The sequence below is a fragment of the Echiichthys vipera genome, assembly GCF_963691815.1.
Source record: "Echiichthys vipera genome assembly, chromosome: 7".
Classification (NCBI taxonomy): Eukaryota; Metazoa; Chordata; class Actinopteri; order Perciformes; family Trachinidae; genus Echiichthys; species Echiichthys vipera.
The window spans coordinates 15,536,924-15,563,320 of NC_139832.1; the positions used below are offsets into that span (position 1 = coordinate 15,536,924).

A 26,397-nucleotide genomic window follows, 5' to 3' on the forward strand; every position below is an offset into this window, starting at 1 on the left:
GAAACCAACTGTTACTTCCCACTTCTTACTACTAGTCTTTAACAGTATGAAACAAAGTTGGCCATTTTATACATCTTTAAAAAAATACTAGCCAGTAGTTAATAATACTACAGCTTCCAAGCCTTTCATCCATCTATTTCTTTAAGAAGATGACCTTTATAAGAGTCAGAGTACTATTTTGGGTGCTGCTCTTTGTCCTGCAATGAACCTACATACTGTAGCTACACAGTATGGATTTGCTTTCTGTCATAAATATCCTCATAGTGTTTTTGATACAGTACTTTTCAAGAGATTGCCTTTGGGTTTCTTCTATCTGCCAGGAAGTCTAGCAAGCTGTTGTCTTTAATGAAGCCTGAAATTGAACTTTGAATGGTTAACAAGGGGAGTTTCACAGACACTGAAAGTGAACATAGAAACTTTAGATGCATGGTGTAATGTGTTTGTAATTTACGTTTCATAAATAGACCTTTAAGGAACTCATCCTTTTGTCCGATGAGGAACGGTTGTATCATGTTGGCCTCTGGTCAGAAGACCACAATGAAGCTTAGTTGTATATGACTAAACGCACTGCAGTTTAACTTCCTGAATTATCTCTATAAATACAAAATTTCACTTCTTTCAATCTGTGTTTTATATTTCTTTGAGAAGGCAGCTCGTTTCCATGGCTCTGAAATATTCTTGATTCCCCCTTTCAGCTGTGTCACCTTGACACACTTTGCACACAGTCGCAGCTGCTTTGAGGGGGCTGCTAATTAAATTGTTTGTGAACAAAATCTGATTTGTGGCTCGAATGAGCAGCTGTTTCCTCTGTTAAGTAAAGAGATCTAAGGTGAAAGTCAAAGCTTAACAGGCATACATATCTGAAGCTACTGGCTTTGTGCTCTGTAATGGCTGTAGTGTGATGCAAGTTTTCCTCAACATTGCCTTAAAGATAAGCACCCAAATGAGTTAAGGATATTACAGTAGTCCAGGTTGTGCTATTTTTGTGACAGCACATTGCTTCATGTTGCCACCACGCATTTTTTTAATGTGGCCTCTCAGGGACCGCAAAACCCCTGTTTTGTCTTTTTTGTCTTTTCTCTTGCTGCCCCCCTACATGCCCACTCACAAACTGCCTATTCTGCTTATTCAGCTCAGCTTTTGTGGGGCCGGCCATTCATGCCTCCAGTCAATGTCTATGAGGTACTGAGGAGTTCCACTACAGCCAACTCTTTTTTTTTTTTTAATGCTAGTTAAGAATACTCACCTGATAATGTGAAAGCTTCATTCAGTAGTCAGTGGCCTTGCCTAACATTGTAACATTGTATCCAAGTTCATTCCTATGTAATAGGATTAGATTTATGAGCATTAACAAGGGAATTAATTATTGCTGAAATGCTCTGTTTGGTGATTTGTACTTGGATTTGTTTAAGGGACCAAGACATTTTCTTGCTGAACTATTGTAGACTCGTCCTGTGACATTTAAAAAATCTAACTATGTGTTATTTTGACAATGATAGTAGTACATGCATATAATACGTTTTTAAATGCCACCAAATAGTCACATTTGTAAATGCAGAGTTTAATGTGAGACATGGGTATGGGCTAAAGGAGCTGGAGCTGAAATGGGTACGATACAGCCCGGTTTAAATAGGATGGTATGATTTCACTAGCTTAGCACTGCTAGGATAAGGGTGTGATCCTTCTAGAAAGTGTGTGCTAAAATGGAGAGAGAGAGGAGAGGTGGGCTTTTGTAAAGCACGTCTGCACATGTACGACCACGACCGCGCGCACGTGTACAAGCACAAGCACGAGGCCTACGGCGGGATTTTATGTGCGCCTGTTCGGACATAGAAAAAAAACAAAAAAAAACAAAACGGACCACGCGCGGACATTTAAAACAATGGCAGTGAAAGGTTCACGTTGGTGTGATGCAGAGGTGGAGTGTTTACTGCAGATTTGGTCGGATGAAAATATTCAAAAACAGTTGGACAAGATGCACAAAAACTCCAAGGTCTGTGGAAAGATTTGTAAACAAAGCGACGCATCGCGATGGGAGAGGGAAGGGGGACAAGTATTTTTATTCCTCTACTTTCAAATAAATAAAGAGGTTGAGGGTGACAGGTTTTTTTGTTATGATCTTTTGACAATGATTTTAGAACTTCAAAATGTTTGTGTAATGAACTTCAGACTGGTGAATGAACATCAAACATAATTTCTCGGTGAAAATGGTCCAAAATTAGCATGAAATGGCTGTTTTTGGCTTTGCAGATGACAGGAATAAGTCAGGAATGCTGAACCAAATGTTTGACCCCACCTCACCTTTTAAAAAATGCATCAAGCAAAGATCTGGACTGGAGGTCTGGTTTGGTTTTCAAGTAAAATAGTTACATAAGGTAGCTTTCAGTTAGGCCCGCAAACTCTGGTGTTAAAAGCCCAATGATATGTTGTCAGAACTCATAAAAACCTTCCCCCTTCTCTCAAATGTAAAGATCCTTTTTGGAGCCTCTAGGTTGTTTGTGGTTAACTGTAGTAGAAGGGGAGTGAGGCATCAAAGACCCACCCAGAACAATAAAGCGAAGCATGTGGAGTACCGACCCCCAGACTTTAAGCTCTTCATTACTGCAGCTCAGTGCTAATTATTGTGGACATGATGGTCTTGAATTGCCCATCCCTCCTCACTACACTTACTGCCACTCCTAGTTCCTTACTCCTGTACATCAGGTCAAGAGACAAAGAACCTCATGGTTCCCTTCATCCTTACACACCCAATAAACCAACATCTCCCACTGGAAAACAAGAAGAAATCCTAGACCTAAGTGAAGAGAATAGAATGTTTTTTGCCCTCCTGGAAGCCAAAATGTTACCATATGCTCCCCTTACTGTGCAGCCCTGTGATATTATGCTGACTTACTTGACCATAGTGACCACAGACCACATCCTCCAGAGCATGACCATTACAAATGTGTTGTAAGCTAAGATTAGCAGGCATTTATACTTTGAAAAACATATTAAGTCAAAAAGAGATTTTTAGCCGATAGCTGTGCAGCATCAGTTGCTTTTTACTGTTACAATGGATGCTGTCATCAACTTTGATTACATTATGATCCAGTGATGTTTTCAGAGTCTTGTGTTGTGTGAGACAAGGCAAACAGCCCACATATTCTGTCAATAGATGTGTTTGCATTATAAGCCTGCCGTATCTACAATTAGATACTGAGACCATGTGGAGGCAATACAACTGATTTTGGATAATATGCTATCCATATCTGTAATGTGGGATGCATTCATCCTTTTCTCACAATATATATATCATGATAGCATGTTTTCTGGTAATTCAATAAATAGTCTTTATGAAATAAAGACATGGTGAAGCCTATTTTTATATACTCCACTGTGATTGAAATACTTTACAAATGAAAGTATGGTATAAAGGAGTATTTTTTTTCTTTTTTTAAAAGAACTTTAATGCAAAATAACCATGACAAGCAAGTACGTAAAGCATCGTCCAAATGACGTAAATATTACCGTAACACAGCTTTTTTTTAACATTGTGATAGAAAAACATGTACGATAGACAATTTTATATTATTTTGATGATATATATCTTCATATCACCCAGCCCTTCTTCTGGCCTACACACAACCACAGCCATCAAGTTACTTCATAGCCCACTTTTAAGAACTCACCGTCGTCCACACGGATCATGTTGAGAATGTTTAGGACATTCTTAAATAGCTTCCGTCCATATAGGCACATGGACTCTTTGATGTCACACACCCCCCTCTTAAAAACACTGACCTCGCACACGTGTCAGTCAACACATCTGCAGAAAAGTTCTTAACATCAGGAGGGGCTTTTCATTTTATAGATGTAACCCTAAAACCATTTGTCAATTTCATTTTGAAGGTGATATTGAAGCAAACAGCTTTAAACACTTTTATTAAGACAATATGATTTACACCCTTTTTAAAAAAAAAACTCAGCTTCAAAGTAGCTCACAAAAAGATAAAACTGTTTCAGTTGTTGAAGTCATACATTGAATATGATTTAATATTAAAGGAGAAATTATCTTTACGGTAGGCTGTCTGCTCACTCCTTATTGATGTCAATGGGCAGAGTGGGCTTAAATACTTTACTTCCATGATCTATGGGGCAGGGTCATCAAATAAATATCAAATGGCCGTGTAATGCAATGCTCCAGAAAGTAATGCTAATGGTAAAACATCACTCCGCTTTATTATAGTAAAGGCAGGGTTAAAATATATATGTTCCTTGATACTTTGCAGTGACTCAATAAAAGAAACCTACCAACATGGATACACTGGACTTGGAGATCTCTCTTGGAGATCGCCTTTAAATATCCTGGAAGGTAACAAAATTTTTGGTTTCCTGTAATGAAATGACCTGCATTGCCGATTAATAGGTTGGCAAAATGCACCCTTATATTTAAAGCTCTTTTCCTTTTTAGCCATGGCAAAGTACCACATGAAAGCAAACTTGCGTTAAGAGTATCGAAGCTAAAAGATTCTCAAATATTGGATAGTTAAGAAATGATATTCAAACCCATCCATGATTCCACATAACATTGTTCTTTCATCCCACTACTGTGTACATAAATAACCTATATCCCCTTAAATCTGTAGCCAACCTATGTGCAGAACAGTATAGGCATGTGTGAAGGGATACCAAAGAAAAATGGTGCCGTTGGTCTGCCCCAAGACCGCACAGAGTGCTCCGCTGCCAACAGTGCCTTCAGTAATTATAGACCAGAGCTGTGGAGACTGTTGCTCTCCAGGCTAAACTGAAACTAAACCCCCTATTTCATCCTTGGTATTTGCTCCTTTCAGTACATGAGTACCCCATGTTTAAAAAATGTTATTTTTGGGCTGTAGCTTGACTGTCCTCTGTTATAGTTCAGCCTCAATGAGTTGAAATATAGAATAGTTTTCCGGCATGTAAATGCAGTAGTAGCTTCGGAGACGGCTGTTGACACTGCAGCTCATGCAACTCACATTGTCCGATGTCTTGTTAAATACTTACTGCTGTCAATATATTTGAATAATAACTCCCCATAACTACTTCTGAACTTCCTATGGCTGTAACTCACTGACAATATAATAAAATAACCATTGATTTTCCATCCTTAAATTGCAAGTCATGAGATAGGAAGCTGATGAACTGGATCTCGATGTTGAATTCATTTCCTGTAGCAGCGTAGACACTAATCCAAATATGCTGCTCGATGTAGGATTTACTAATAGTGAGAAACAATAAAGCTTGTCATTCTTATTTGAAAGTTTACTGAGCTTTCCGCCCCCAGTCTACCCAGATCACGCACAACACTGACCAGGCTCTACTTTACTGGAAAGCTACTGTTGTTGTTGTGAAGGCCCCAGTCCTTGGACTCCGCCTCTCCAATGACTGTGTGGCCTGTGTCCAGGCGCTCTAATCATGTCAGGGTGGAAGTGACTGTGGGCTGCTGTTTTTGATCAACAGGAAGGGTGGGTAGCATCTTCTGTAAGTCTGTCATTAGATGTTGAGTGTAGGATGGCTTGCTGGAGCCTGTAGATTTTGGGTTTTTTAGCTGAGAGTACAGCTGAAGATTGATAGGAAACGAGGGCGAGAGAGAGAGTGGGCAACATGCAGCAAAGGGCCCTGGGTCAGAGTTGAATCTGGGCTGCTGCCTCTGTTTATGGGGTGCCCGCTACCAGGTGACCTACTGGGCACCCTGTGAAAATGTCTTTTAATGATTTTGATGTTCAGTACATACTTATTTGCGTCTAAACAACTATTTTCTCCTTTTGTATATTTGTTTGTTGTAAAAACGAGAGAGTGCTCCTATTTGAAAAGAAAATATCTTCATTTTCTTTTAGCTGTGGGCCCAATTTATCTTTGCATGGGGCACTTAAGCCATTGTTTGGTGTGCCTTGAGTGCGTCTTCTGTTATACGTGTCTGGTTTGACCAGTTTTACAGATTGGACCAGTTTTAAATGATGAATTTCTCCTTTGGCCCAGGACGCTAATATTATTTCAATATTGTGTATCTGTTCCGTCTCCACTCAATATTCCTATTTCTACAGCCAATACAAACTCTACCTCAGCTGCTCTCATGTTCTGCAGGTGAAGAGTTCACTTCAGCCTTTATAGCTGTAAGAGTTCTTTGAAAATAGGTTCAGGTTTTCAGGGCAACAAGCAGCATATCAATTCGACATTTTTATTATTGATGGGCTTATTTTTACTGAAATGTGTGTGCAGTGTTTTCTAACATTGATCCCCTTTTCCCTCCTTATTTTCAACAGTCACAATGAGCGGAAGGTGACCTGCAAGCATCCTGTCTCAAGCTTACCCTCGCAAGACAATTGCATCTTTGTCATCAACGAACAGTAAGTCTCTTGTTTTTTGCTTTAAGACTGACACTGGGTTGCATTTTTGAACACTACAGTATGCTGTTTCAACTCCTGCTGTGTAAGCAACATTGCACAAGTCTGGGCCTTGCCACCCTTTATTTGCAGTTCTGCCCTTTCAGTTCAAAGCCTCCTATTCAGTGCCTCTGCCTCCTTATTAATCTATTGTCATGAGCACATTTCTAAGAAATATTTAAAGATGGAAATGTCCCTTTTAGGTACTTCTTAGATGCTCATATTATTAAAGAAGTTTTATTTACTGCATAATTGGACTGCTGTTTTCTGCAAGTGCTGTTGTCAGCCTTGGATACTAAGGGTAGTATCATGCATACATCAGCCGGTGGGAATGCAGAAATTCACAGCGCATCCCTCGTTTTGACCTGGACAGGAGTTCATAACCTTTTCAGTTGTCATATGTACAAAGATATGTGACCAAACAATGTTACATCCATGTGATCATCTACACTTCTTTCAGCACAACAACCACATGTCTGCCCACATGACTGGATCTTGAACTTTCACTTCAATGAGAACAACTCTATGAGTCGGTCAGATTGAATTTAGTTAATTTCTTTCCATCTCAGGAATCGTCAGTACTCCCATTTTCAGTTTGATCTGAACTATCTTTTTATCCACTGATGTGACACTCATAGTAAGGTGTGGACAAAGTCAAATGCTCTGTCCAGAGGTTTGCAGGATGTCCAAAAAGAGGGCGGATGTCGATCTGTAACTTTGGCCTCCTTTGCAGAATACAACTCAAATTCTCAAATTGACTACCGTGTCCCAATCCATAAGTTTACTAAATACACATGTGCTAGACTATTTGAAGCACAACCCACACCATGACATTAGCCTCAACTCTCATCTACCACCCTAGCCATTTGAGCTTAATGTTGCACAACATGTATCAGCTTCACTCAGTTTCTCACTTCCCTCAGAAACCCCCTGTCATAGCATATTGTCAGTAATGTTATATTGTTGCGCTGAAGTGATGTCATCACAACTGGTGTCACTTATTTTATTGAGCAATGAATGCTGATTGAAATATGTTCTTCATTAAATGTCACTCCCAAGAGGGAGTCCAGTAACTAGTGGAATAGGAATTCAGTGATGGCTCATCATCGGCACCAGTTTAATCTTTTTTCAATATGTGCCTCAGAAAGATCCTGGTTTTGTTTGTTATGATATATTGAACTTTTTCTTTGTCTCACCAAGTTCTTATGAGCTGCATTTTGTTCAGCAGAGATGAAATCATTGGAAAATGGTTGCAAAGATTCTTGTTACCAGAAGTGCACTGTCACACTGCACTCTCTTGACACATTCCTCCCCTCACTGAGTTACTCTCACATCTCTGCTGTTTTTCACGCTGAGAGGCACAGCATGCCACTGCTAGATGATATCTAATTTAGCAATTAGTGTTTTGTCGTTGTAAGTTAATCTGCTAAATGAAATCAGATGTACTAGAGGTCAGCTTTGGGAGGGCAACATCAAAGTGATAAATCCACTACTTGACACATTATTATTTTTGGGTTTATTACAGTGCCTTTCATCCAACAGTTAGCTAGGTTTTAGAAAAAAGTAATAAGGGGGGAATCTTCACCCTGGGCGAGTAATAAAAGGCAAAGACGGATTTAAGCTGCCGCAGGGATAAAGAGGCCAGGCTGAAAATCACTGCCTAATCTTCTCTGTTCCTTCATTAAATCCAAAACACAAAATTTGGTTTACATTTGGCAAGACCATTTTAAGTACTAGTCCAGTTTAACATATAAAAACATGCATAGAATAAGTAATATAAAACACACAAATACCATAGCTAAAAAGGGAATATTGGTTATTCAGATGAAGGAAACCTAGAATAGGTTTGAGTTAAAAGATTTGAAAATAAGTCCTTTTCTACTCTGGTGGGGGAAAAAAAGCCTCATTTGGAAAGGAAACTTATTTGTATTGTGTAATTATGAGAAGGTGGGGCAGCCTCTATTGGAGAGGCTAAGAGAGAGGCGGATAAGCTGTAGCTGTACCATACAGTGTTAGGAATAGCTACCACTGATTACACTCAATCCTCTATTTAATAAAATGACTCTATCACATCTTCAGAAAGTTTTGATGCAAACTCCTTGAAGCTCTGCTGCCACCAGAACAGATGAGTCAGTGATGCCTGGAGCTCGTTGCCCTTGTTACAATTATTGTAGACTTCAAGGTTCAGTGTGTCAGTTTAGTTTTAAGTGGAGTATGTACGCAACCCACAGTTGTATAAATGCATGGCGCGGACGCAACTGTGTTGTTATTGAGGGACCAATTTAAGCTATTACTTTTACATTAGCCTCCTAATCTGCTCAAGACTATTAATTTGCTACATAAAGGCTATATTAAATATACATCTGTCAGTCATACTTAGGCTATCAGGTACGCTGTGATGTGTGAGTGACTGCTTAAGTTTGTCTTCAACTACCTCAGTGAATGCCTCGGCATTCTGCTGTCATTACTGCACATGTCTGGGCCTATTTTTAGTGGTCCACATGACCATGTGCAAGCTGACAGGAGACATATGTATAACTCACATGTAACACATGTTTACCAAAACCCACGTCTGCAAGAATGAAACTAAGTTTAGGAGCATGATGTTCAGGGCAATCCAGGTTGGGTGAAATGACAACATAAAATGGAGACTTTACCATGCAGTTTATCACGGGTAGATTTCCCTTTAATATCTCTGGATTTATTAGACCCTTAAAGGCAATGTTGAAAATCAATGAGTAGGACTGTATTTTGGCAATGTTGGATTTTTTTGTATTAATGTGACAAGTATCTAGAACTATATGCTGTTTGATTTACTACATCTTTTTTTGTATGTTAAAACAATTTATAAATTCATATCCCAGAAACTGTAGCCTACCATTATTCCAATATACTGCAATATAAAATTACATATACTGTGATGACAGGTTTTATCCACATTATCCATTCCTAAGTGCAATCAGTGCAGTGGGTGGTAGGTGAGAAGACAGCGTAGCGGGATGATATATGAGCTAAACGATCTTGTCTTGAATATGATCAAATATATAGATTCAGGATATTCCAACACAATATATTGCTTATGTGCGGCAAGTCTTCAAAACCCCTCATTGGGCAAACCATTTAAACTTTAATTATCAACAAATGTGTCTTTCCTCTGTTTTTGTAGTGTGAATTGTGGAAAATGTTGTCACCCAGCATTTAGCAGGTAATAAACTATTACTGTAGATGCAAATGAATAAGTGTGTGTTTCCCCTTTTTGTTTGTAACAAATTTTAAAACGTCTGTCTGTAAATAATCCTTGTTGTTGCACACTAACAACAGACTGTTGGTGTTTTGAATGGTGGTTTGCCTGATGACCTGTTATGCATTTGCATTCCAAAGTCCTGTAAGGTGCACTTTACTGTTTGTGTTCATCTAAACCTTAATGAACAACTAACCGCAGGGAGATAATTTCACCCTTGATGCCGTTGCCTTTGGACAAATCGCTTATATCCCTGCCTTTCAGTTCACTGTGTTGGCAGTTTACTGATTTTCTAGGAAGCATTAAATCTGCTCTCTTGTTTGGTTGCATGGTCCTAACAAAATGTTTCTTTACAATAGAATAAAGTAGTATGGTCATTGTGATACACAGCTCAGTTAAGTGTTCATATTGTTTTAAAACTTTTAAAACTGATTTTGTGTGCACCAATTCTCTGTCCGTTAGGATTTCCAGGCTGCATGTACGCAGGTAAAAGTCCTGATTCTGAGCTGGGGATATGACCCAAAGAATCTATATGATCATTTTACATATTTACTTCTTATCATCAAATACATTTGAAAAAATAATAAAATATAAATAATAATAATAATGATGATGTATCAGATACAATACGTTATTCAAAATATGTTTTTTAAGTCCCATCCGGCCTACAGGACAACCGTATGTCTGCATTATCTACTGCACAGTCTTGTTTTAAATATGCTTAAATGCCTTGCATTCACTCTTATGTTCCATGCTGCCTTATTTTCAAACCTAATTTAGAGCTATATGAGAATTTTGGGAGGGCAGCTCTTGAAAGCATCACACTTAAAGAACATAGATGAAAATATATAAATGAAATGAGGTTGGTGAATAATGTTGATATCTGTACATTTTTGGTTGTCACCCAGCTTTCAGCCACAGTACGCTGCACCTCTGAACCCATGATGAATGTACACTGATATATTTATCTGTGTATGCTTGCCTTATCTTCTAGTCTTTTGGTGGTTAAATAGATAATGGTCAGGTTCACCATCAAACAAAAGTGTGTGAAAGCGCCCTTATTTCTTTAGAAATGCTGTGTGGTCATTTAAAAATGCACCCTCAGCCGCTCCGTTCAGTGTTTCCCCCCAGTGTGCTTAGAGCGCCAAGCTTCAGTGGCAGTGTAATCCCTCCTCACTCTTTTTGCACACACGGACCCACACACTCACACAGGCACACAAAATCCATGCAGGACCAGGCAGTGATGTGACACTGGAATACATTTGCAGGGCTGTGTGTTTGCCCTGTGATGGACATGCATCGGTCCATAGTGTTTCTTTGAAGATAGATGCTCGGTAAACCTATGCTGTATTTCTTGCATATGAGTTAAGCCAAAACGTTACCAAACTAAACTCCCTTTTCCCAGGTTTGAAGGTAGATATAGTAATGTTTTTGGGCCCTTTCAGGCTTTGATTTGACATTTACTGACTTTGCTGTTGTCATGGAGCTGTGGTTAATACAAAGATGGTTGTTGTTTTGCTCCAGTATTTTGCTATTAACTATTACAGTGTTTGTACATCACAGTCATATCCACTGTGGGCTAGTGCTGTCTGGAGACTAGTGTTGCACGGTATACCGATACTAGAAAGGTACCGCGGTACCCAGCCGTTAAGAATGATACTTTTTCACGTTTTATTAGTATCGGTACTTTCTGAATTTTCTGCGACAGCGTGTCTGTGCAGCTTCTCTCCGCTTCCTCGCTGCCTGCAGACGGAGTGGGCGTGGCTTTACGGTGACAGACAGTCACAGAGCAGAGCGAGACAGACATGGCCGAAAGTCTCACGAGTGCTCCTGCCGACCGTCCGAGGCTTGTTGTAAAAGCAGACGCACGGAGCTAAATATGGAAATATTTCACTTACATTGCAGACAGCGAGGGCAAGCCCACGGACACCACAAGGCCCGTTTGTAAGAGACGCTATAAGTCGGTCATGACCAAGGAAGGCAACACGTCCAACCTGGCGAAGCATCCCGCGGACAGACACCCCGATTTGCACCGAGAGTTCAAAGAGCTGCAGGTTAGCAATAGATAACGTTAAATATCCCCCGGATGAAGTCAAGCGAACTGTTTTCCCCATCAGAATTGCAGGAGGCAGTCAGGGGAGAAGCTGTTTAACAGTCCGATGTGGTTCCACATGTCTCTGTCTGCTAACGCAACGTTCACACTGGTGACATGAACTTTACGATAACATGCGCTGGTGTTCACAAGTATGATAAACAACAACACTCATTTTAAGTCAACCGGTGCTAGTAATATAATCATAGCATGTACATTATTGTCAAAAATTTACAAGATATATTGTAATTTACATTATTGGAAAATGGTATGGTAAGAGCACAGAGCTCCACCGGGTCTGGCTCAGTTGTGTTAGACTTTACTGCACTAATGTAGTTTGCAGGCTGATAATACAAGGTTTGAATTTTATCAACTTAAAATACAAATTGCAAATTTCCCTTTTGTGGGACGAATAAAGTATTATCTTATTTTATGAATTGCCAGATTTACAATTATTTTTATGCTGAATAGAATTGTAGTTAATGTGCTGTTAATTTTTTTCTACTACAAACACTGAGCTTTAAATGGAAAATCAGGTCATTAAATAATCTGTGAGAGCAAACAAGACAAATAAACAACACAAGACACTTGTCTTTTTGGACACAGAGATGCTTGTAACCACATTGGCAGCTAAGTTAACTATCAGCCTGAAATAATGATGATAATATTAGTAGTATTGAAGCATAAGCATAAAGTTCTGCAGCTTTGACAAAAATCTCTATATTTATTTTGACTTTTTAAGTTTAAGTGTTGTAATGAATAAAAATAAATAATTTTAAGTTCCACATTTTGTCATCTAATATTTTATTCCATTACTTTTGCTGATGTTTTAGTTTTCTGCCGTGGTATCGTTTCAGTATCGGTATCGAGATATTTTAGGCAGGTATCGTACCGAAGTCATAATTTTGGTATCGTGACAACACTACTGGAGACAAGTACCAACTTAAACAAGCAAATCGTAATTTAAAGCCTGTTTTGGAGGTTCCTGCCTACATTTTAGAGCCAGTTAGCGTAAAGTTTAATTTCAAAATATAGAAGCATTTGGTGGTCTGCATTGAATGTGTCCATTATATTTACTGTAAGTGGTTGAAAAATAAATACTTGTGAGTCCCAAATGGGGAAGCTTTGAGAGTTAAAAGTGCTTGAAGATTTGTCATCAGAATTCACAATATTAACAACTTTTTTGTATTAGCACAGGATTTATTTAATTCAATTGGGATTGAAGCAAGCCTGTATTGTACAAGTTATTGCCGATTCGAATTAGTTGATAAATGAATTAATCTGCAACTACTTTTCATTATTATTTCATTAATTAGTCATTTAAGTATTTTTTCAAGTTTTTCAAGCACACATGGCAGTGATGATCATGGATGCATTATTAGAAATGGATACCACACCACACCATGGCCTTGCAGCCATTTTTCTTCCAGTGGCCACGCTGCATCAAAAAATACAGCTCAAAAAGGATTTTCTCCATAGGTCACCATTATAAAAAAAGATGTCCGTTTGCAGTTGGAGGTGTCCTTTCAACAGTTTTACAATGTCCATTATGACTCTTCTATTATACATTTTTAACCCATGGATTTTTTTATGGACTTGTAAAACTTTCCACAAGTCCAGAAAAATGATTAAAAAACCTGTGAGGTCATCAGAGTCTAGAGCCCAGTTCTGACCGAGGATTCCGACGAGATGAGTTGAAACTTGCAACCACTTGCAATGTGCAGGTCTGCAACGTTCTGAAACCTGCCATTTCACACCAGTGAAACGAGGCGAGACGGTGCATCATCCCCATAGCAACGACTCTCTTGGCCAAATAGAGCAACGTCTCTCTTACAACATAGTCGGCACACTTTCTCCTACCCTGTGATTTTGATGGCAGGTCGACACCATTGATTATGGTTCACTTAGGACTTTGCCTGTCGCTGAAAGTGCTGAAAATCACTGGACCTCATTTTCTGGAGCCAAGTCATTACATGGAGAAGAGGGCCAGTCTCAGTGGCTACTCATCACTCACAAGCAGCCATTTTACAGTAGTGAGTTGAAAATTATGGGCACTTCAACTTGAGAGAGCATTAGACACCCACTTGTCTACCCATTGACTTCTTGATCATGTCTATACAGAACCCCCTTATACTGCATATCCGGACACTGGAGACAGCCACTGAACTCTAATAATAAGAAAAAAATCCCTCTAATGTGTGAAACTGCCAGCAAACCAGCCATCATAAGATCTCAAGTACATAATGGTTAGATCGTGCTCCTTCTTGCAGCCTTACCTTGTACCAAACCATGTAACTTTTCTTCTAAATACAGGTAAGACCGAGTCAGTCTGTGGTTGTCCTTGTTTTGTCTTTTGTCAGACCTGTCACTGTGCTGCACGGGAATGAACATCCTGCGTGTGTTGCCTGCTGTTGTGAGCCGAGCTGATGTTATCCCTTGTGATCCCTTTTCATGTTTGTGCAGTATAACAGCATGGAGTCTGAATTGTTAAACCGATTGACTCTGAATTTCCTTTTTTTGGAGTTAATGGTCTTGTTTTCATGTCTAACCGATGGACAGGTCGAAAGTTTGATCCGGATGGTACAGAGGGAGAGTACATGCAGATGATGCATACATGGATTGATTATTGGTTATCAAATGAGTGTTTAATTTATGCTGAATGGTACCATATAATCTAAAAAACATTAGGTCATTCATCAAATGGACAGGTTAAATGGGGGAGTTTGCAGTGCAGCGTTGGCAGCTTATGTCCTTATTTAGTGACCTGAAACCAGTATATCTGAGAGATTACTTTTACAGTACCTCTGCTCTGTGCTGGTTTTCCTTTCTTGTTCCCTTAAGACCACAACAATGTTCCCTTCCTAAAGAACATAGACTCAACTTATTTCACAAGGTGTTCTATCCTATGGCAAATGTATTGAATTTAAACTTTAAATTTCTTTTTGTCTTTTAGAGGCACCCTGACCTGATTCACTGCTGCAAATGCTGCATTTCAATATGTCAAAAACTTTTCAGACTATTTAAAGCTGTTGGACAACTAGGGATATATCTGCAGTGACATGGTGGAGTAATTGGCTTGTTTCATAGGCCCATGTGGAGATCTCATTATAACAGAGTCTGAACTTCAGAGGGATGGGGGAACAGACAATAAAAGTGTGCCTCCTCCTATTATGCTTTTTTTTATCGAGGTCAGTAGACCCAAATCAGCAGTCTATATTTCTGACTAATGATCTGCCTGTATGCTCTTGGCATGCTTTGTGTCTTTTGTTTAGATCTGCCTCCAAAGTGCCAGCGAATGAGAAGAAGGAACGGCCACTAAGCACCATGAGTGAGGCCTCCAACTACACAGGCGGGACAGACTACGCCGCAAACCCCAGTAGCCCAGCAGGAAGAGTGAGTGACAATCATGCGTGTCTGTTAAGCTAGGAAAATAATGGAAAAGAATTCTAAAAGTCGATAATTTTCTTTTCTTTTCTTATGCATTGAGCTCACTTTGCTATTTAATTATTCATCCTGTATTGCTAGCCATCAAGACCTTCCAAGAAAATTCACAACTTTGGGAAGAGATCCAACTCCATCAGGAGGAATCCCAATGCCCCAGTAATCAAGAGAAACTGGCTTTATAAACAGGTGAGCAAGATCAAATGACTTTAAGTAAAACATTACTTTTAGTCAGATAAGTCATATATGAGTATGAATTTAGCACAGCACATCTCATGGATGCAAACTTTAATTTATACAGCTTTCATTCTTTTTACAACCCTGTTTCATGCTGTTTAAAGTACAAATCACAGCACAATGCAAGGATTTGTAAATCATTGAAAACCCCATGTGTAATTGAAAATTGAAAATAACAAAGACATCATTTTGAATGTTTTGAAAATGATATCCTATATATGATGCCAAAAATGTTGGGACTGGGTCATGTTTACCTTTCTGTTGCATCACTTCTTCTTTTAACAACACTTTGTAAGTGTTTGGGAACTGAGGAGACCGACAGCTGTAATTTTGAAAGTGAAATGTTTTCCCATTCTTGATGAAGGATTTCAGCTGCACAACAGTTCAAGACTCATTATGCACCAAACATTTTAAATATGGGGTTTCAGTGTTTTGCAAATGATTAGATTCTGTTTCTATTTACGTTTTACACAGTGTCCCAACTTTTGTAAACAGGGTTTTACACATAAAACAAAGTTAAAATCTCCCTCTCATTGTAAGATTTACAGCAACAGTCCTGAGAACAAAGGAAGCTTATTGCTGTCTTACAGGATCCTAACATCTCTTTGTCCAGTGTCTCTGCTCAGCCAGTCATCCAGTGCGGCATTGTTTAAATACCAATCCCTCATCACAGCTCCCTGGTTACTTGCAGGAGGGTAAAAAGGGGGTGCTTGAGGCAGCTCCTTGCCAGACAGGACTCTCTCATGCTTCCTAAGTGGGAGACTCATTTACTTTTGATTGCAGCCTCCCGGCGCAGTTTTGTGAACAGATGATGGTTTCCTTTGGTGCAGTTGCCAGCTGCTATTTCTTTGGGGACCTCAATCAGGGTGACGTAGATCAAGCAAAAGACTCACAAATCTGCTACCCTGAATAAAAGCTGGATTTGCACTTTTATTTCCCTGCCTCATTGAAACCTGGAAGCTATTGAAGTCCTTGGCTGAGAAAAAGCTGCAGCCCTGAAGTTGATCCATAGGGAGAACAAAACGCCACAGTGATTGATGTGATGGTTAAAGCCTTGGTTTACTCTTCCCGCCTGAACCGAACAAGATCTGACAGAACTTTTGATAAAGTTTATTCATAAACACATTTTGAAATCTTGATTGAACAGAGGGAAAGCAATTAATGGCTGTAAGAGTTCTGACTTTATCTGGTACATCTCTGATTCGCCTCTATTATGAACACGCTGAGCAGCATCTGGTATTGTGACTTTGTGATACTAATGTGTTAAACATGCTGGTTCGTGGAAGTGAATTTCCATTTAGAGTAAACTGCAGCCCACATGCCGTTTGACCATAATGACAAGGTTGTTGAGGTCCCTCCCCCTACTTTTGTCTCCGGGTGGAATCCACGATTAAGGACTCAAGTTTTCCAATAAAGCAAAGGGGGGAGTTAATACCCTATTCCTCACCCTTCATCCCTTTCAAGCAGCAGCCTGAAAACCCCTTTGATCACGACATTGTGATACCAAAGAACAACTAAAGCGAATTGGTTTATTTTTGTTGCCCACATAAGAACATACTTCCTTTTTCTCCTTTTTACACAGTGGAGCACTCTATTTATTATGTTTGTTCCATACCAGAACTCAAATGTTTCCCCTGAACCAAATAAAGTATGGTTTGTATCAGGAAAATCATTTTTGCAGTAGGCCTACAAAGTGGATATAAAGAGTTCCACACTGTCTCCATTAAAGTATGTATTTACTTCCAAAAAACAAAAAATAGTCCAGGGAGGCATTTTAGTCAACAGTGTGCAGAAATACATTCCCAGGAAGACAAAACAGGAAAGAAAATGTTATACCTGTTTTGTAGATGACCTGTCAGTCAGTTGGAATTATAACAATAGAAAGTTAACGACAGATTATAAAGCATATTTAAAACTTCAAAATACAAATGAAAAAGTTATTTATTGGCTTCTTTCCTTTGAAGGTACTAACCCAGTGTTTTAAGCTAAAAATAGCAAACAGTTAATCTGCGGATGTTTTTTTGCTTTTTTTCTGTTTAGTTTTCTTAAACTTTAAATAAATAACCACTAATACATTTGTAGGAATTGAACACAGAGCCCTATTTCTTAATTACAAAACGTTATTCTTTATTTGCAGAGAAGTGATCTATAAATACGAAGGTTGTGAATTCAGAAAGCAGACAAAAAAAACATTTCCCTGCACACTGAGTTTAATTTGTTTTTATTTTTCTAAATTGTCACAAAAATGTTCAATACAAGACAGTCGTGAAACAGTGAGGTTGATTTTATGGTTGCATTCTATTGAAAGTTAAAGCCTGCTAGCAACTGAATTAATTCTGTGGGTACAATGGATAGTACCGACTTGGTGTGCAAAGGCCTTAACTGTTCACTATTACTTTGGCATCTTTCAGGACAGCACAGGGATGAAGCTGTGGAAAAAGAGGTGGTTTGTGCTGTCTGACCTGTGCCTCTTCTACTACAGAGGTGAGTCCTGTCCTCTCAGTTACCAGCATATATCATTAGTAATGGCCTGATTACAACACTACTGGTTTTCTATAAGTAATTCAGGTTGCTGTTGTGACCTTCAGAGCCACAAGCCACTTGGCTTAGTTCCTAGTCCCCTTTTTAGGACCAACTGAGGAGATATTTTAATTGAAATAACTGGCTTTAAATAAGGCTTGGATGCAGCTATGATGTTGATAGAGAAAGCATAGCAGGAAGTTGGATTTCACACTAATGTTAAATCTTGGAACAAGTTTCCAGTGATGATGATTTTATACAGTGGTTGCAAACTAGCGTTATTCTTGGAATTAGCTGATTTAACAAAATGTATCTTGCTAACGTTTAAAGATCCCCTTCTAATTCCACATTAGGAGGACTACTTTTATATTAACCCTGTGATCCTCCTTTTCAATATGTGTGGTATTAACATGGTTCTGTAATTCAGCGAAGACAACCCATACTTTCATAACCAAGTAATGCATATTTTTATTTTAACTGAAGTGGAAACTTTAATTTAATCTGTGATTTTTTCATGTTTTTGCATGACAGGCTTATTTTTAGTTTGAAAGAGTTTACCATTCACTTATTATAATCTGACTGTCCTTAAAAAACCTTCCTCTTTGCTACTATCGGAAAACATTGGCAAGTGTTATACCTGATTATTTTTGTAAGATGACATTGACTGAGCATTTCTCTCAGACAGTACTAATGTTCACATCAAATATTGACACAGCTGTCTAGATAATGTTTGACTGAATGAATACTCTGAATCAATGAGTCCATAAGGTAATTGTAGACTAAATCTACTGGCTGCAACTACAGAGAAATACATAGGGTACACATGCTCACTTAATGCGGGTATAGTCATCATTTCTGCTGATCAGGATGACATCTAGTCTGTGTTATTTCTGGTGTCTGCCAGTCCTGTCCCCTTCTTTTCGCCCACTGGCTGATAAAAGCCACAGACAGCAGCAGACCCAAAGGCTTTATCCAGATGGACATGTTGAGAAATCCACCTATCAGCAGAGAGGTCACAAACGGCACTATCTCTCGACTAAGCACAACTGCTTTCTGCTGTAGTTATCGTGCTATTATTGTAAGCTTAGAGCTTCCCCGTAAAGTTAACTTATGTTCTGCAGAGACACAGAAACTTGATGGATGAATAATTAAATGTGGGGCCAATGGGCCGCAGGTTCAGCTGATGCTGGCAAATAGATCAAGCCTTCAGAAATCAGTAATGGAGCCTGAGCTCTAAGATAGCTTCAGGGCGAACAGCTCTACCTCTTAAGTTCCAGAGGCCGACCAGAGTTTAGCTACCACTTATTTCCCTAAACACTACTCACTGTTCACGATGAGCCTTGTTTATCCCAGTTACTACCAATATGTGTTAGGAGACTTTGGCTTTTACACGTTTTACATAACTCACACATACACATGCGCACACATGCACACACGCACGTACACACACACACACACACACACACACACACACACCGAGCAGACAAAGCAAATGCACATATGGGACTGCAGCAGTCACTATCCTGATATATTTTGTTTTCCTGCGCTGTGTTTTCTGTGAGCAGTGCAGATTGTTTATAACAAATTAGTAGGTTAAGCAATTTTCTGCTTAAAACTCTGGACTCAATCTAATCCCCCCTGTGGAGAGTGCTCCATTGTCAATGTGGGAGCCCTGTCTGCTAACTTAATGAGGATTAGAGCGGCCTAGCTGTATACAACATTGAATCAATGCTCATCTTTTCTACTGATCGGACTCTGCTCATCTGACCAATGCTCTCTTTTAGTTTTTACCTCACAATGCACTTGGTTTGTCTTTTGGCCTTTTTTAATGTTCCAAATAAGCGTTCCACATAAGAGTTTAGTGTATTATCATGGAGAACTGAGGTTGACTGACAAAAATAGCTCATAATGCTTTGTGTTGAATTGTTTCTTCTCTGCAGATGAAAAAGAGGAGGGGATACTTGGCAGCATCCTCCTACCAAGCTTTCGTGTTTCCATGCTGTCTGTGGATGATCACATTAACAGAAAATACGCTTTCAAGGTCAGTGCATGTTTTCATTCCTGACAAACTTTGTTAGACTTTGCACATTCATTATTGAGTAAAGCATTAATATCATTTAAACCTTTAATACAATTAGATGATAAGAGATGAATATAAAAACCTCCCAAAAAAGTACTTTGATCAGTGATATACATTTTATAAGATTTTTATTTTGCTGTGGGGATTTTATATTCCCACAGTATTTTTTAAGCATATATATATAACATGTTTTGTTTTCAATTTAGAGATCAGTAAGTAAGACAATAAAGTCATTTATAAAACTTGAACTGCACACTGCTCACTCTAAGAAAGCAAAGAAAGCACTCGTTGACAGTGATATGTCTGTGCTGGCTACTGCAAGTGGTGTAGTACTAGAGCATTGCAGTACTCTTAGTTGACTTGGAAACCACAAGTAACAGGGCAACAGGCATATTTTATGGCTTCTCAGTGGTGTGTACAGTATTTGACTGTGGGTCCTTCATAAACCCCAAGAGACAACAAAGTTGTCCTGCCAAGTATAGCCAAACACAGACGCCCAGGAGTCTGCTCAAGGTCTCTCCAACCACACAGCCCACTCCTTTTTTCAACTTAGACTTGAGGTAAAGAGAGAAACACAAGAGCAGACCACGACCTCATCAGTTTACAGTGGTTCGCTCAGGAATAGGGTGACTTTTTGACTGCATATTTTTCATTTTCAACTTTTCCTGTATCTTGTTGTTGTGGCCAAAATTGTCATGTCATTAAAAGTTCCTTATTTCTCAAGATTACTCTCAAGTAATTGGAGCAATGACAGTGCTTTTTTTGGTTTTCAGACATTGGTAAACAGGATATTCAGGCTGTTCACTAAACATTCTGTTTTTCTCTTCTGGGTCTGGCTTTAACAATAAATTGATTTGTTCACTGCAAGGGAACAGAGCAGCTACGGAACAGTGTGTCTGCCATACAATGAACTGCATGGTAAGTCCTACAGTATTGTGGCAGATTTACTGCCCTAATCTAGTGGTATGCATGAAAGGCAGGTGACTCATTGTTTGATTTGCGTATGTGGATGGTTCAGGTGCCCACAACCAGGAGTATTTCACAAAACGTCTAATTCATCACCACTATTTGCTAAAACATATGACATGCATTAAAGTCATTCTTGCTTCACACGTGTCTCAACAGCTCTACACTCTTCTTATTTAGTGATAAACCTACATGAAAGCAAGCAATTTACTGCTCAGTTGACTTGATGCTTTTCTTTTCTCTCTTTCAGGTAATTGTCTCTGTGTCACTTTTCCTGTCCATTATCAAAACAGGCGACGCATCCCAACATGCGGACATACTATTTTTGCTCTGACACAGCCAAAGAGATGGAGTCCTGGATGAAAGTAATGACAGACGCTGCACTTGTGCATTCAGAGCCAGTCAAAAGGTTTGTAAAAGGATCATTATTATAGTAATTGTTAGAGAGAGCCTGTGTTTTATTGGAAATTGGGAGACTACAGTGGGTTGTTTTGCTTTTGAAAGGAAAAAAATACATTTGAAAATAAAAGTACTTTTAAACAAGTACTTAGTTTCTTGGTTAATTTTGCCATCCTGATTTTTTTTTAGCAGTGTGAAGTGCTTCTCATTCCCTCTGTTAAGCCTGTTACGTTCACCACCTGCTTTTGACATTTCTTGACTGTGGGTTTGACAAAAAAGCAGTGACGGTCTCTAATGTTATGGAACTTACACATGAATGCCATGTGCAGTCAGTCCCTGTGAATGTATAGTGGATTGTTAGAGGATGTTGTGCTGATGACGATCACTGACTCATCAGGTTAGGGTTTTTTCCTTCTTTTTTTAAACTGTCTGTCATTTGGCAGCCCGCCTGTCAATAATGCCCTCCTTTTACATGGGTGAGCAGAGGCGTAATGGTAAAGTGCTTTGTAATTACACAGAGCACTAGTGCCTTATATCCACCGAATAATATTCACTGTTAAATAGGACAGTGTGATGCTGTTATCATAACAGCTTTGTATTATCTATACAGACTAAAGGCTATCCTAGTGTTTAGTGTATTGTATAACGTTTTATCACATCTTTTCATATTTTAAGCTGATGGGTAGTGTAAAAAAATGTACAAGATACAGTAGACCAAATCTGTCAAAGACCTTTCCTTTTAACTGTTTCTACAATGCAGACCATAGAGCTAAATGTGTGCTCTACTGGACTGGTGGAGCCACATATGGCTGGAGAAGACATTACGTGACTAGTGCTGCTATTTAAAAGGATACAAGTGGAAACTCTGAAGGAATGCCTTTCCTACTACCCTCCTATTGCTAACCCAGTGAGCCATGCTGCTAACGGGAATTTGCCAAACTTTGAAGCTGTGACCTTGAGTTTGTCCAAGGCCAAGGAGTAGTGGTGTCAATTAACTCTGGTAACCTCCCTAAGGACCACAGAGCTGTATATAGGTCTTCTAGAGAGGAGGCAAAAGTGAGCTGCAAATGGATTACCCAAGTCTGAGCAGCACCTCTGTAACGTGCCCCAGAAGAGCCAGTGTTTTATTGGAGCTATCTGATTTCCTTTAGCATGCCTGGCCGCCTCTGGCAGCTGGAAGAAACACTGTGCATCTCCACCCACTTTCCTTGCACTTGTGTTTCAGAGCTGCCCCCATTAGCAGTGTTCACAAAGGTAATGCATTAGGTCTACAGTACAGTTTATCCATACTTGATACATAAAACACCTGTTACTGGTGATCTTTGACACAAATGAGTATCCCAGCTGCCCATTTCATTTAATGTCGTTATCATCTTTCCATACCTGAGCAGGTGATCTTAATTGCCTTTAGCTAACACAGGGTCTTGGATGTTTCTCATTTTTATTCTAAGGCCTCTTTGTCTTTATCAGGTTGGACAGGCTAATAGTGGAGCAGTGTGGACCACAAGAGATCAACCATGTGGCCAACCACAGGCCGCCACTCACACAGCCTGAAATCCAGAACAATGAACTCAACTGTGAGGTTGACTGTGAGAGCACTGCAGCAGTCACCTCCACAACAGTAGATGAAGAGAGGAAGCAGCGAGACGCCGAGCGCTACGGCTTTCAGAAGGACGGAGAGGAACGTGATCGCCCCCTCACCAAGATCAACAGTATCAAACTGCAGCCGTCCCAGGCAGCAGCCGTCAAGGCTAACATCGCTTCGCCACAGACTCCGACAGAAATGGACGGGTCACGTCGCAGCCCCCAGATGAATGGATCTGGTGAGCATTGTCCAGCTGATGGGACTGGAGTCCCTCCTACTCAGCGAAATCCCACCCACGAGCCAGAACGCACCCTGAGCAGAACCAGCTCTATGCAACAACTAGAGCAATGGGTCCGCACACAAAGAGGACGCAACCAGGATGATGACACCAGGAGGTTGGTTTGATTATGTGAACTGCTGCAGGTTTTTATAAAATAAGACCTTAATGTTTCGATTTTTTCATTGTGTGATCTCAAGATATTTGTGCTGCAAGAAGAAAAAATATGCCAGCACAAGTTGTTTTTAGGTTGTTGCACAAGAGTCCAATCTTGTCCTACTTTGACTACATGCAGTGGAACTTTGCTAAACTTGGTATAATCTAGAAATGCTGATTCAAACACATCGTGAGACAGGAGGGATTCTCCTTAAGCATCTGAGTGCCTGCATGTAGTACTCTGATTTTCCAAAGCTTCTTAGTCCCATTTCACTTGAAATCTGTGTTGTTTAAAGCCAGAAGATTCACACACCCCTCCCCATGATTTAAACACTTCAATAGTACACTATTGAGTGTCCTAGTAAGTACTGTAGAACTGGGGATAGACAATAGCTGAGCAGAGCTGTAAGCCAGAGTTACTGCCTGTCACTGACCCTGCTGTGAGACTCCCATTTTTAATTGGTTAAGATTAAACTTGCTCTCTCACTGTGTCTGCCTGTCTGCCCGTCTGTCAGTGTCTGTCTCTCCATCTGTTTATCGTCGCCTGGCTTGTGCTCATGTGTGACACCCATGCCTCTTCTCATCCACTCACTCCTTGAGAAAAGTGTATTTAAAAACAAATCAAATAAACTGATAAATCTAAACAATGCATGAATTTAAAAAGATTATCCTGGATAAAGCCACAACAAGATAATTGGTCCTTATTTCCGTAATTATCCTCTGTGATAAGCATGTCAACTCCCTATCCATCCTCTTGCCATTCAACTCCAACTCCTCCAGCAGGCTCAGTTTGTCATACATGCATGTCCTCCAGAATGATGTTTAGTTTCCATGCAGTCACAAGCCTTTTTTTTTATGCTTCTGGGTTTTACAGACCAGTGAGTGTTCTGTCTTAGTCTTAATAGGAAACTCTCTCGATGCCAGCTGCACTGACTTTCAACTCACTGTGGAAGTGGAGCTTTTCAAAGCTTTGTTGTCACTGGAAAGGTCCAAATTGTTACTGGGGTGGGGGGGGGGGGTCTTGAGAGTGAAGCTTCCATAAAGAAGACTATACTAGAGGTGTTTTGCAACTACAAAGTTCTAAAAAGACAAATTAAAAACTTGCACTAACTGTTGCTATTTCATAACATGACATTGCTTTGATGAGTGAGGTAGCTAGCAAATTATAATTGGGTGTTTTTGTTTGGTGATGAGATAAAACCAAAAAATGCAAAGGAGTCTAATTGACTATTAAACAACATCTTATCTAGTTTGAAACTGCAAAGTAGAGCTTATTGTTCATGAAAAAAAATCACTTTTTTTTAGGAAACTAAATAAAAATGATGAAGTAATTTTTTATTAAATTGTTGTACCTCCTCTCCTTTGATGTTAAAGCCCTAATAAAAATATATAGATATAAAAGCAAGTAGTTAACTTCATGTGACTTAAGTATCTCTGCCGCTCATCTGTGTTATTTTAATAATTTAATTTGTAAATGGTTCTGCAGAATTATTTGTCTTTCACTAAACACTAGTCGAAGAGTTTGTCTGCTAAACAAGTAGATAAGATCTCTTCAACTCCCTCATAATGACTTTTTTTTTTGTTTTTGTTTTCTCTTCAGCATTACGTCATACCAGACGCTGCCTAGAAACATGCCAAGCCATCGGGTACCATATATGCCTCATTACGGCGATGGCTACTGCAGTATGCCCAGAAATAGCATGGCACAGCGGGACAGCATCTGCAGCATGTCGCCATCATTGTACGACCAGGCCATGGGTCCCTCGCCAGTTGACAAGCGCCGCTCCATGCGCGATGACACCATGTGGCAGTTATTTGAGTGGCAGCAAAGACAAGCCTACACCAGGCCGCCGGGGCTCTATAGCAACATGGCCAGTCCCAAAACCATGATCAACCTGTCAGAGCACGCTGCACCAGGCCACTCCATCCCTCCCTCGCCCTCCCACGGCTCCCTGTCTATGTACGGTGGCTACTCTCCGATGAGATCCTACAACATGAACAGTGCTCGTTCAGAGGTATCCTCTCCTGTTTACAGAGGAGACATGAGCATGGACAGACGGCACAGGCCACAACTTAATAAGGTCAGTTAACATAACAAGAACTACAGTAAATACTCATCACTTTATTGGTATTTGCAGATAGCTGTGGTTTTATTTGCTTAGATTTTGAGGTATCCATCCCTGATATAAACTGGAGGTGAGTGATGCTCCCAGCATCAAAAATGAATCAGAACATGCTGCCAACAGTTTCCATTAGAACTTTAAAAACTGTTGACAACATGTACTTTGGATTATCAGGAACACCGTTCATGGGAAAAAAATGTTGCTAATTACGTTTTTTAAATGTAATTTTTGTATGTAACAAAATAGTCCACTCTCTCCATTAGCTTTTAGAATGTTTGATCCAAGTTTCCATCCATTAAGTCATTTTTAAAAAGATGTTTTGAGCAGCACAGACATAATTCCTTTCATCTTCGTTGTATCTGTGGTTAGCTCAGTACTTTGGCAGATAAAACAATAATAATATAAATGGCTAAAAACCACTTTGGATAAGTACAAAATGTTGCTCTGTATTGGGTTTTTCAGCTGTGAATGGCTATTTAAAGTTTATTTTTCTTCACTGTGTTCTGCAGTATGCCTACCCACCTGACAGGAGGTCTATGCCTGCAGGGATCCCAGTCCAGACTATCACTGCCCAGTCTCTCCAAGGCAAAACAGTAAGTCCTTATTCATGTTGTCCCCTTATGTGACCATCACTATCTTCTTACTGAAATTTCTGCAATACACCACCCAGTAATTTCACACTTGAATAAGTGTGTAGAGCAAACAATTATTCATTTAGGTTTAATTGAACTTCTTTGAAAGACAAGGCTATTTTTATAACCTCACGTATCCTGCCTTTGCCCCTCTCCCTCTTTCTGTCCTTCATTCCCTTGCAAAAAGATATTGTGACAGAATCTTTAGAGACAGATTTAGGCAGAACTCAGTTGTATGTTCCAATTG

At 39.6% G+C, this 26,397-nt stretch overlaps 1 protein-coding gene across 6 annotated transcripts in view; it reads left to right on the plus strand.

Annotated features, from left to right (window-relative positions):
- Nucleotides 1–26,397, plus strand: part of LOC310949431 (pleckstrin homology domain-containing family A member 5-like) — a gene marked incomplete at its 5' end in the record, with an annotated part of 79,233 nt that overhangs the window by 35,705 nt on the left and 17,131 nt on the right. For 5 of the 6 annotated variants that reach the window (XM_083916899.1, XM_083916902.1, XM_083916897.1 and 2 more), the window contains 9 exons: nucleotides 6,282–6,365; nucleotides 15,007–15,127; nucleotides 15,260–15,364; nucleotides 17,824–17,896; nucleotides 19,873–19,973; nucleotides 21,272–21,387; nucleotides 22,848–23,357; nucleotides 24,996–25,476; nucleotides 26,028–26,111. In XM_083916899.1, the coding sequence (XP_083773025.1) occupies nucleotides 6,282–6,365; nucleotides 15,007–15,127; nucleotides 15,260–15,364; nucleotides 17,824–17,896; nucleotides 19,873–19,973; nucleotides 21,272–21,387; nucleotides 22,848–23,357; nucleotides 24,996–25,476; nucleotides 26,028–26,111 (1,675 nt within the window). Of the gene's footprint in view, nucleotides 1–6,281; nucleotides 6,366–15,006; nucleotides 15,128–15,259; nucleotides 15,365–17,823; nucleotides 17,897–19,872; nucleotides 19,974–20,798; nucleotides 20,931–21,228; nucleotides 21,388–22,847; nucleotides 23,358–24,995; nucleotides 25,477–26,027; nucleotides 26,112–26,397 lie in introns of those variants that run through there. The other variant, XM_083916900.1, reaches the window with a different exon arrangement.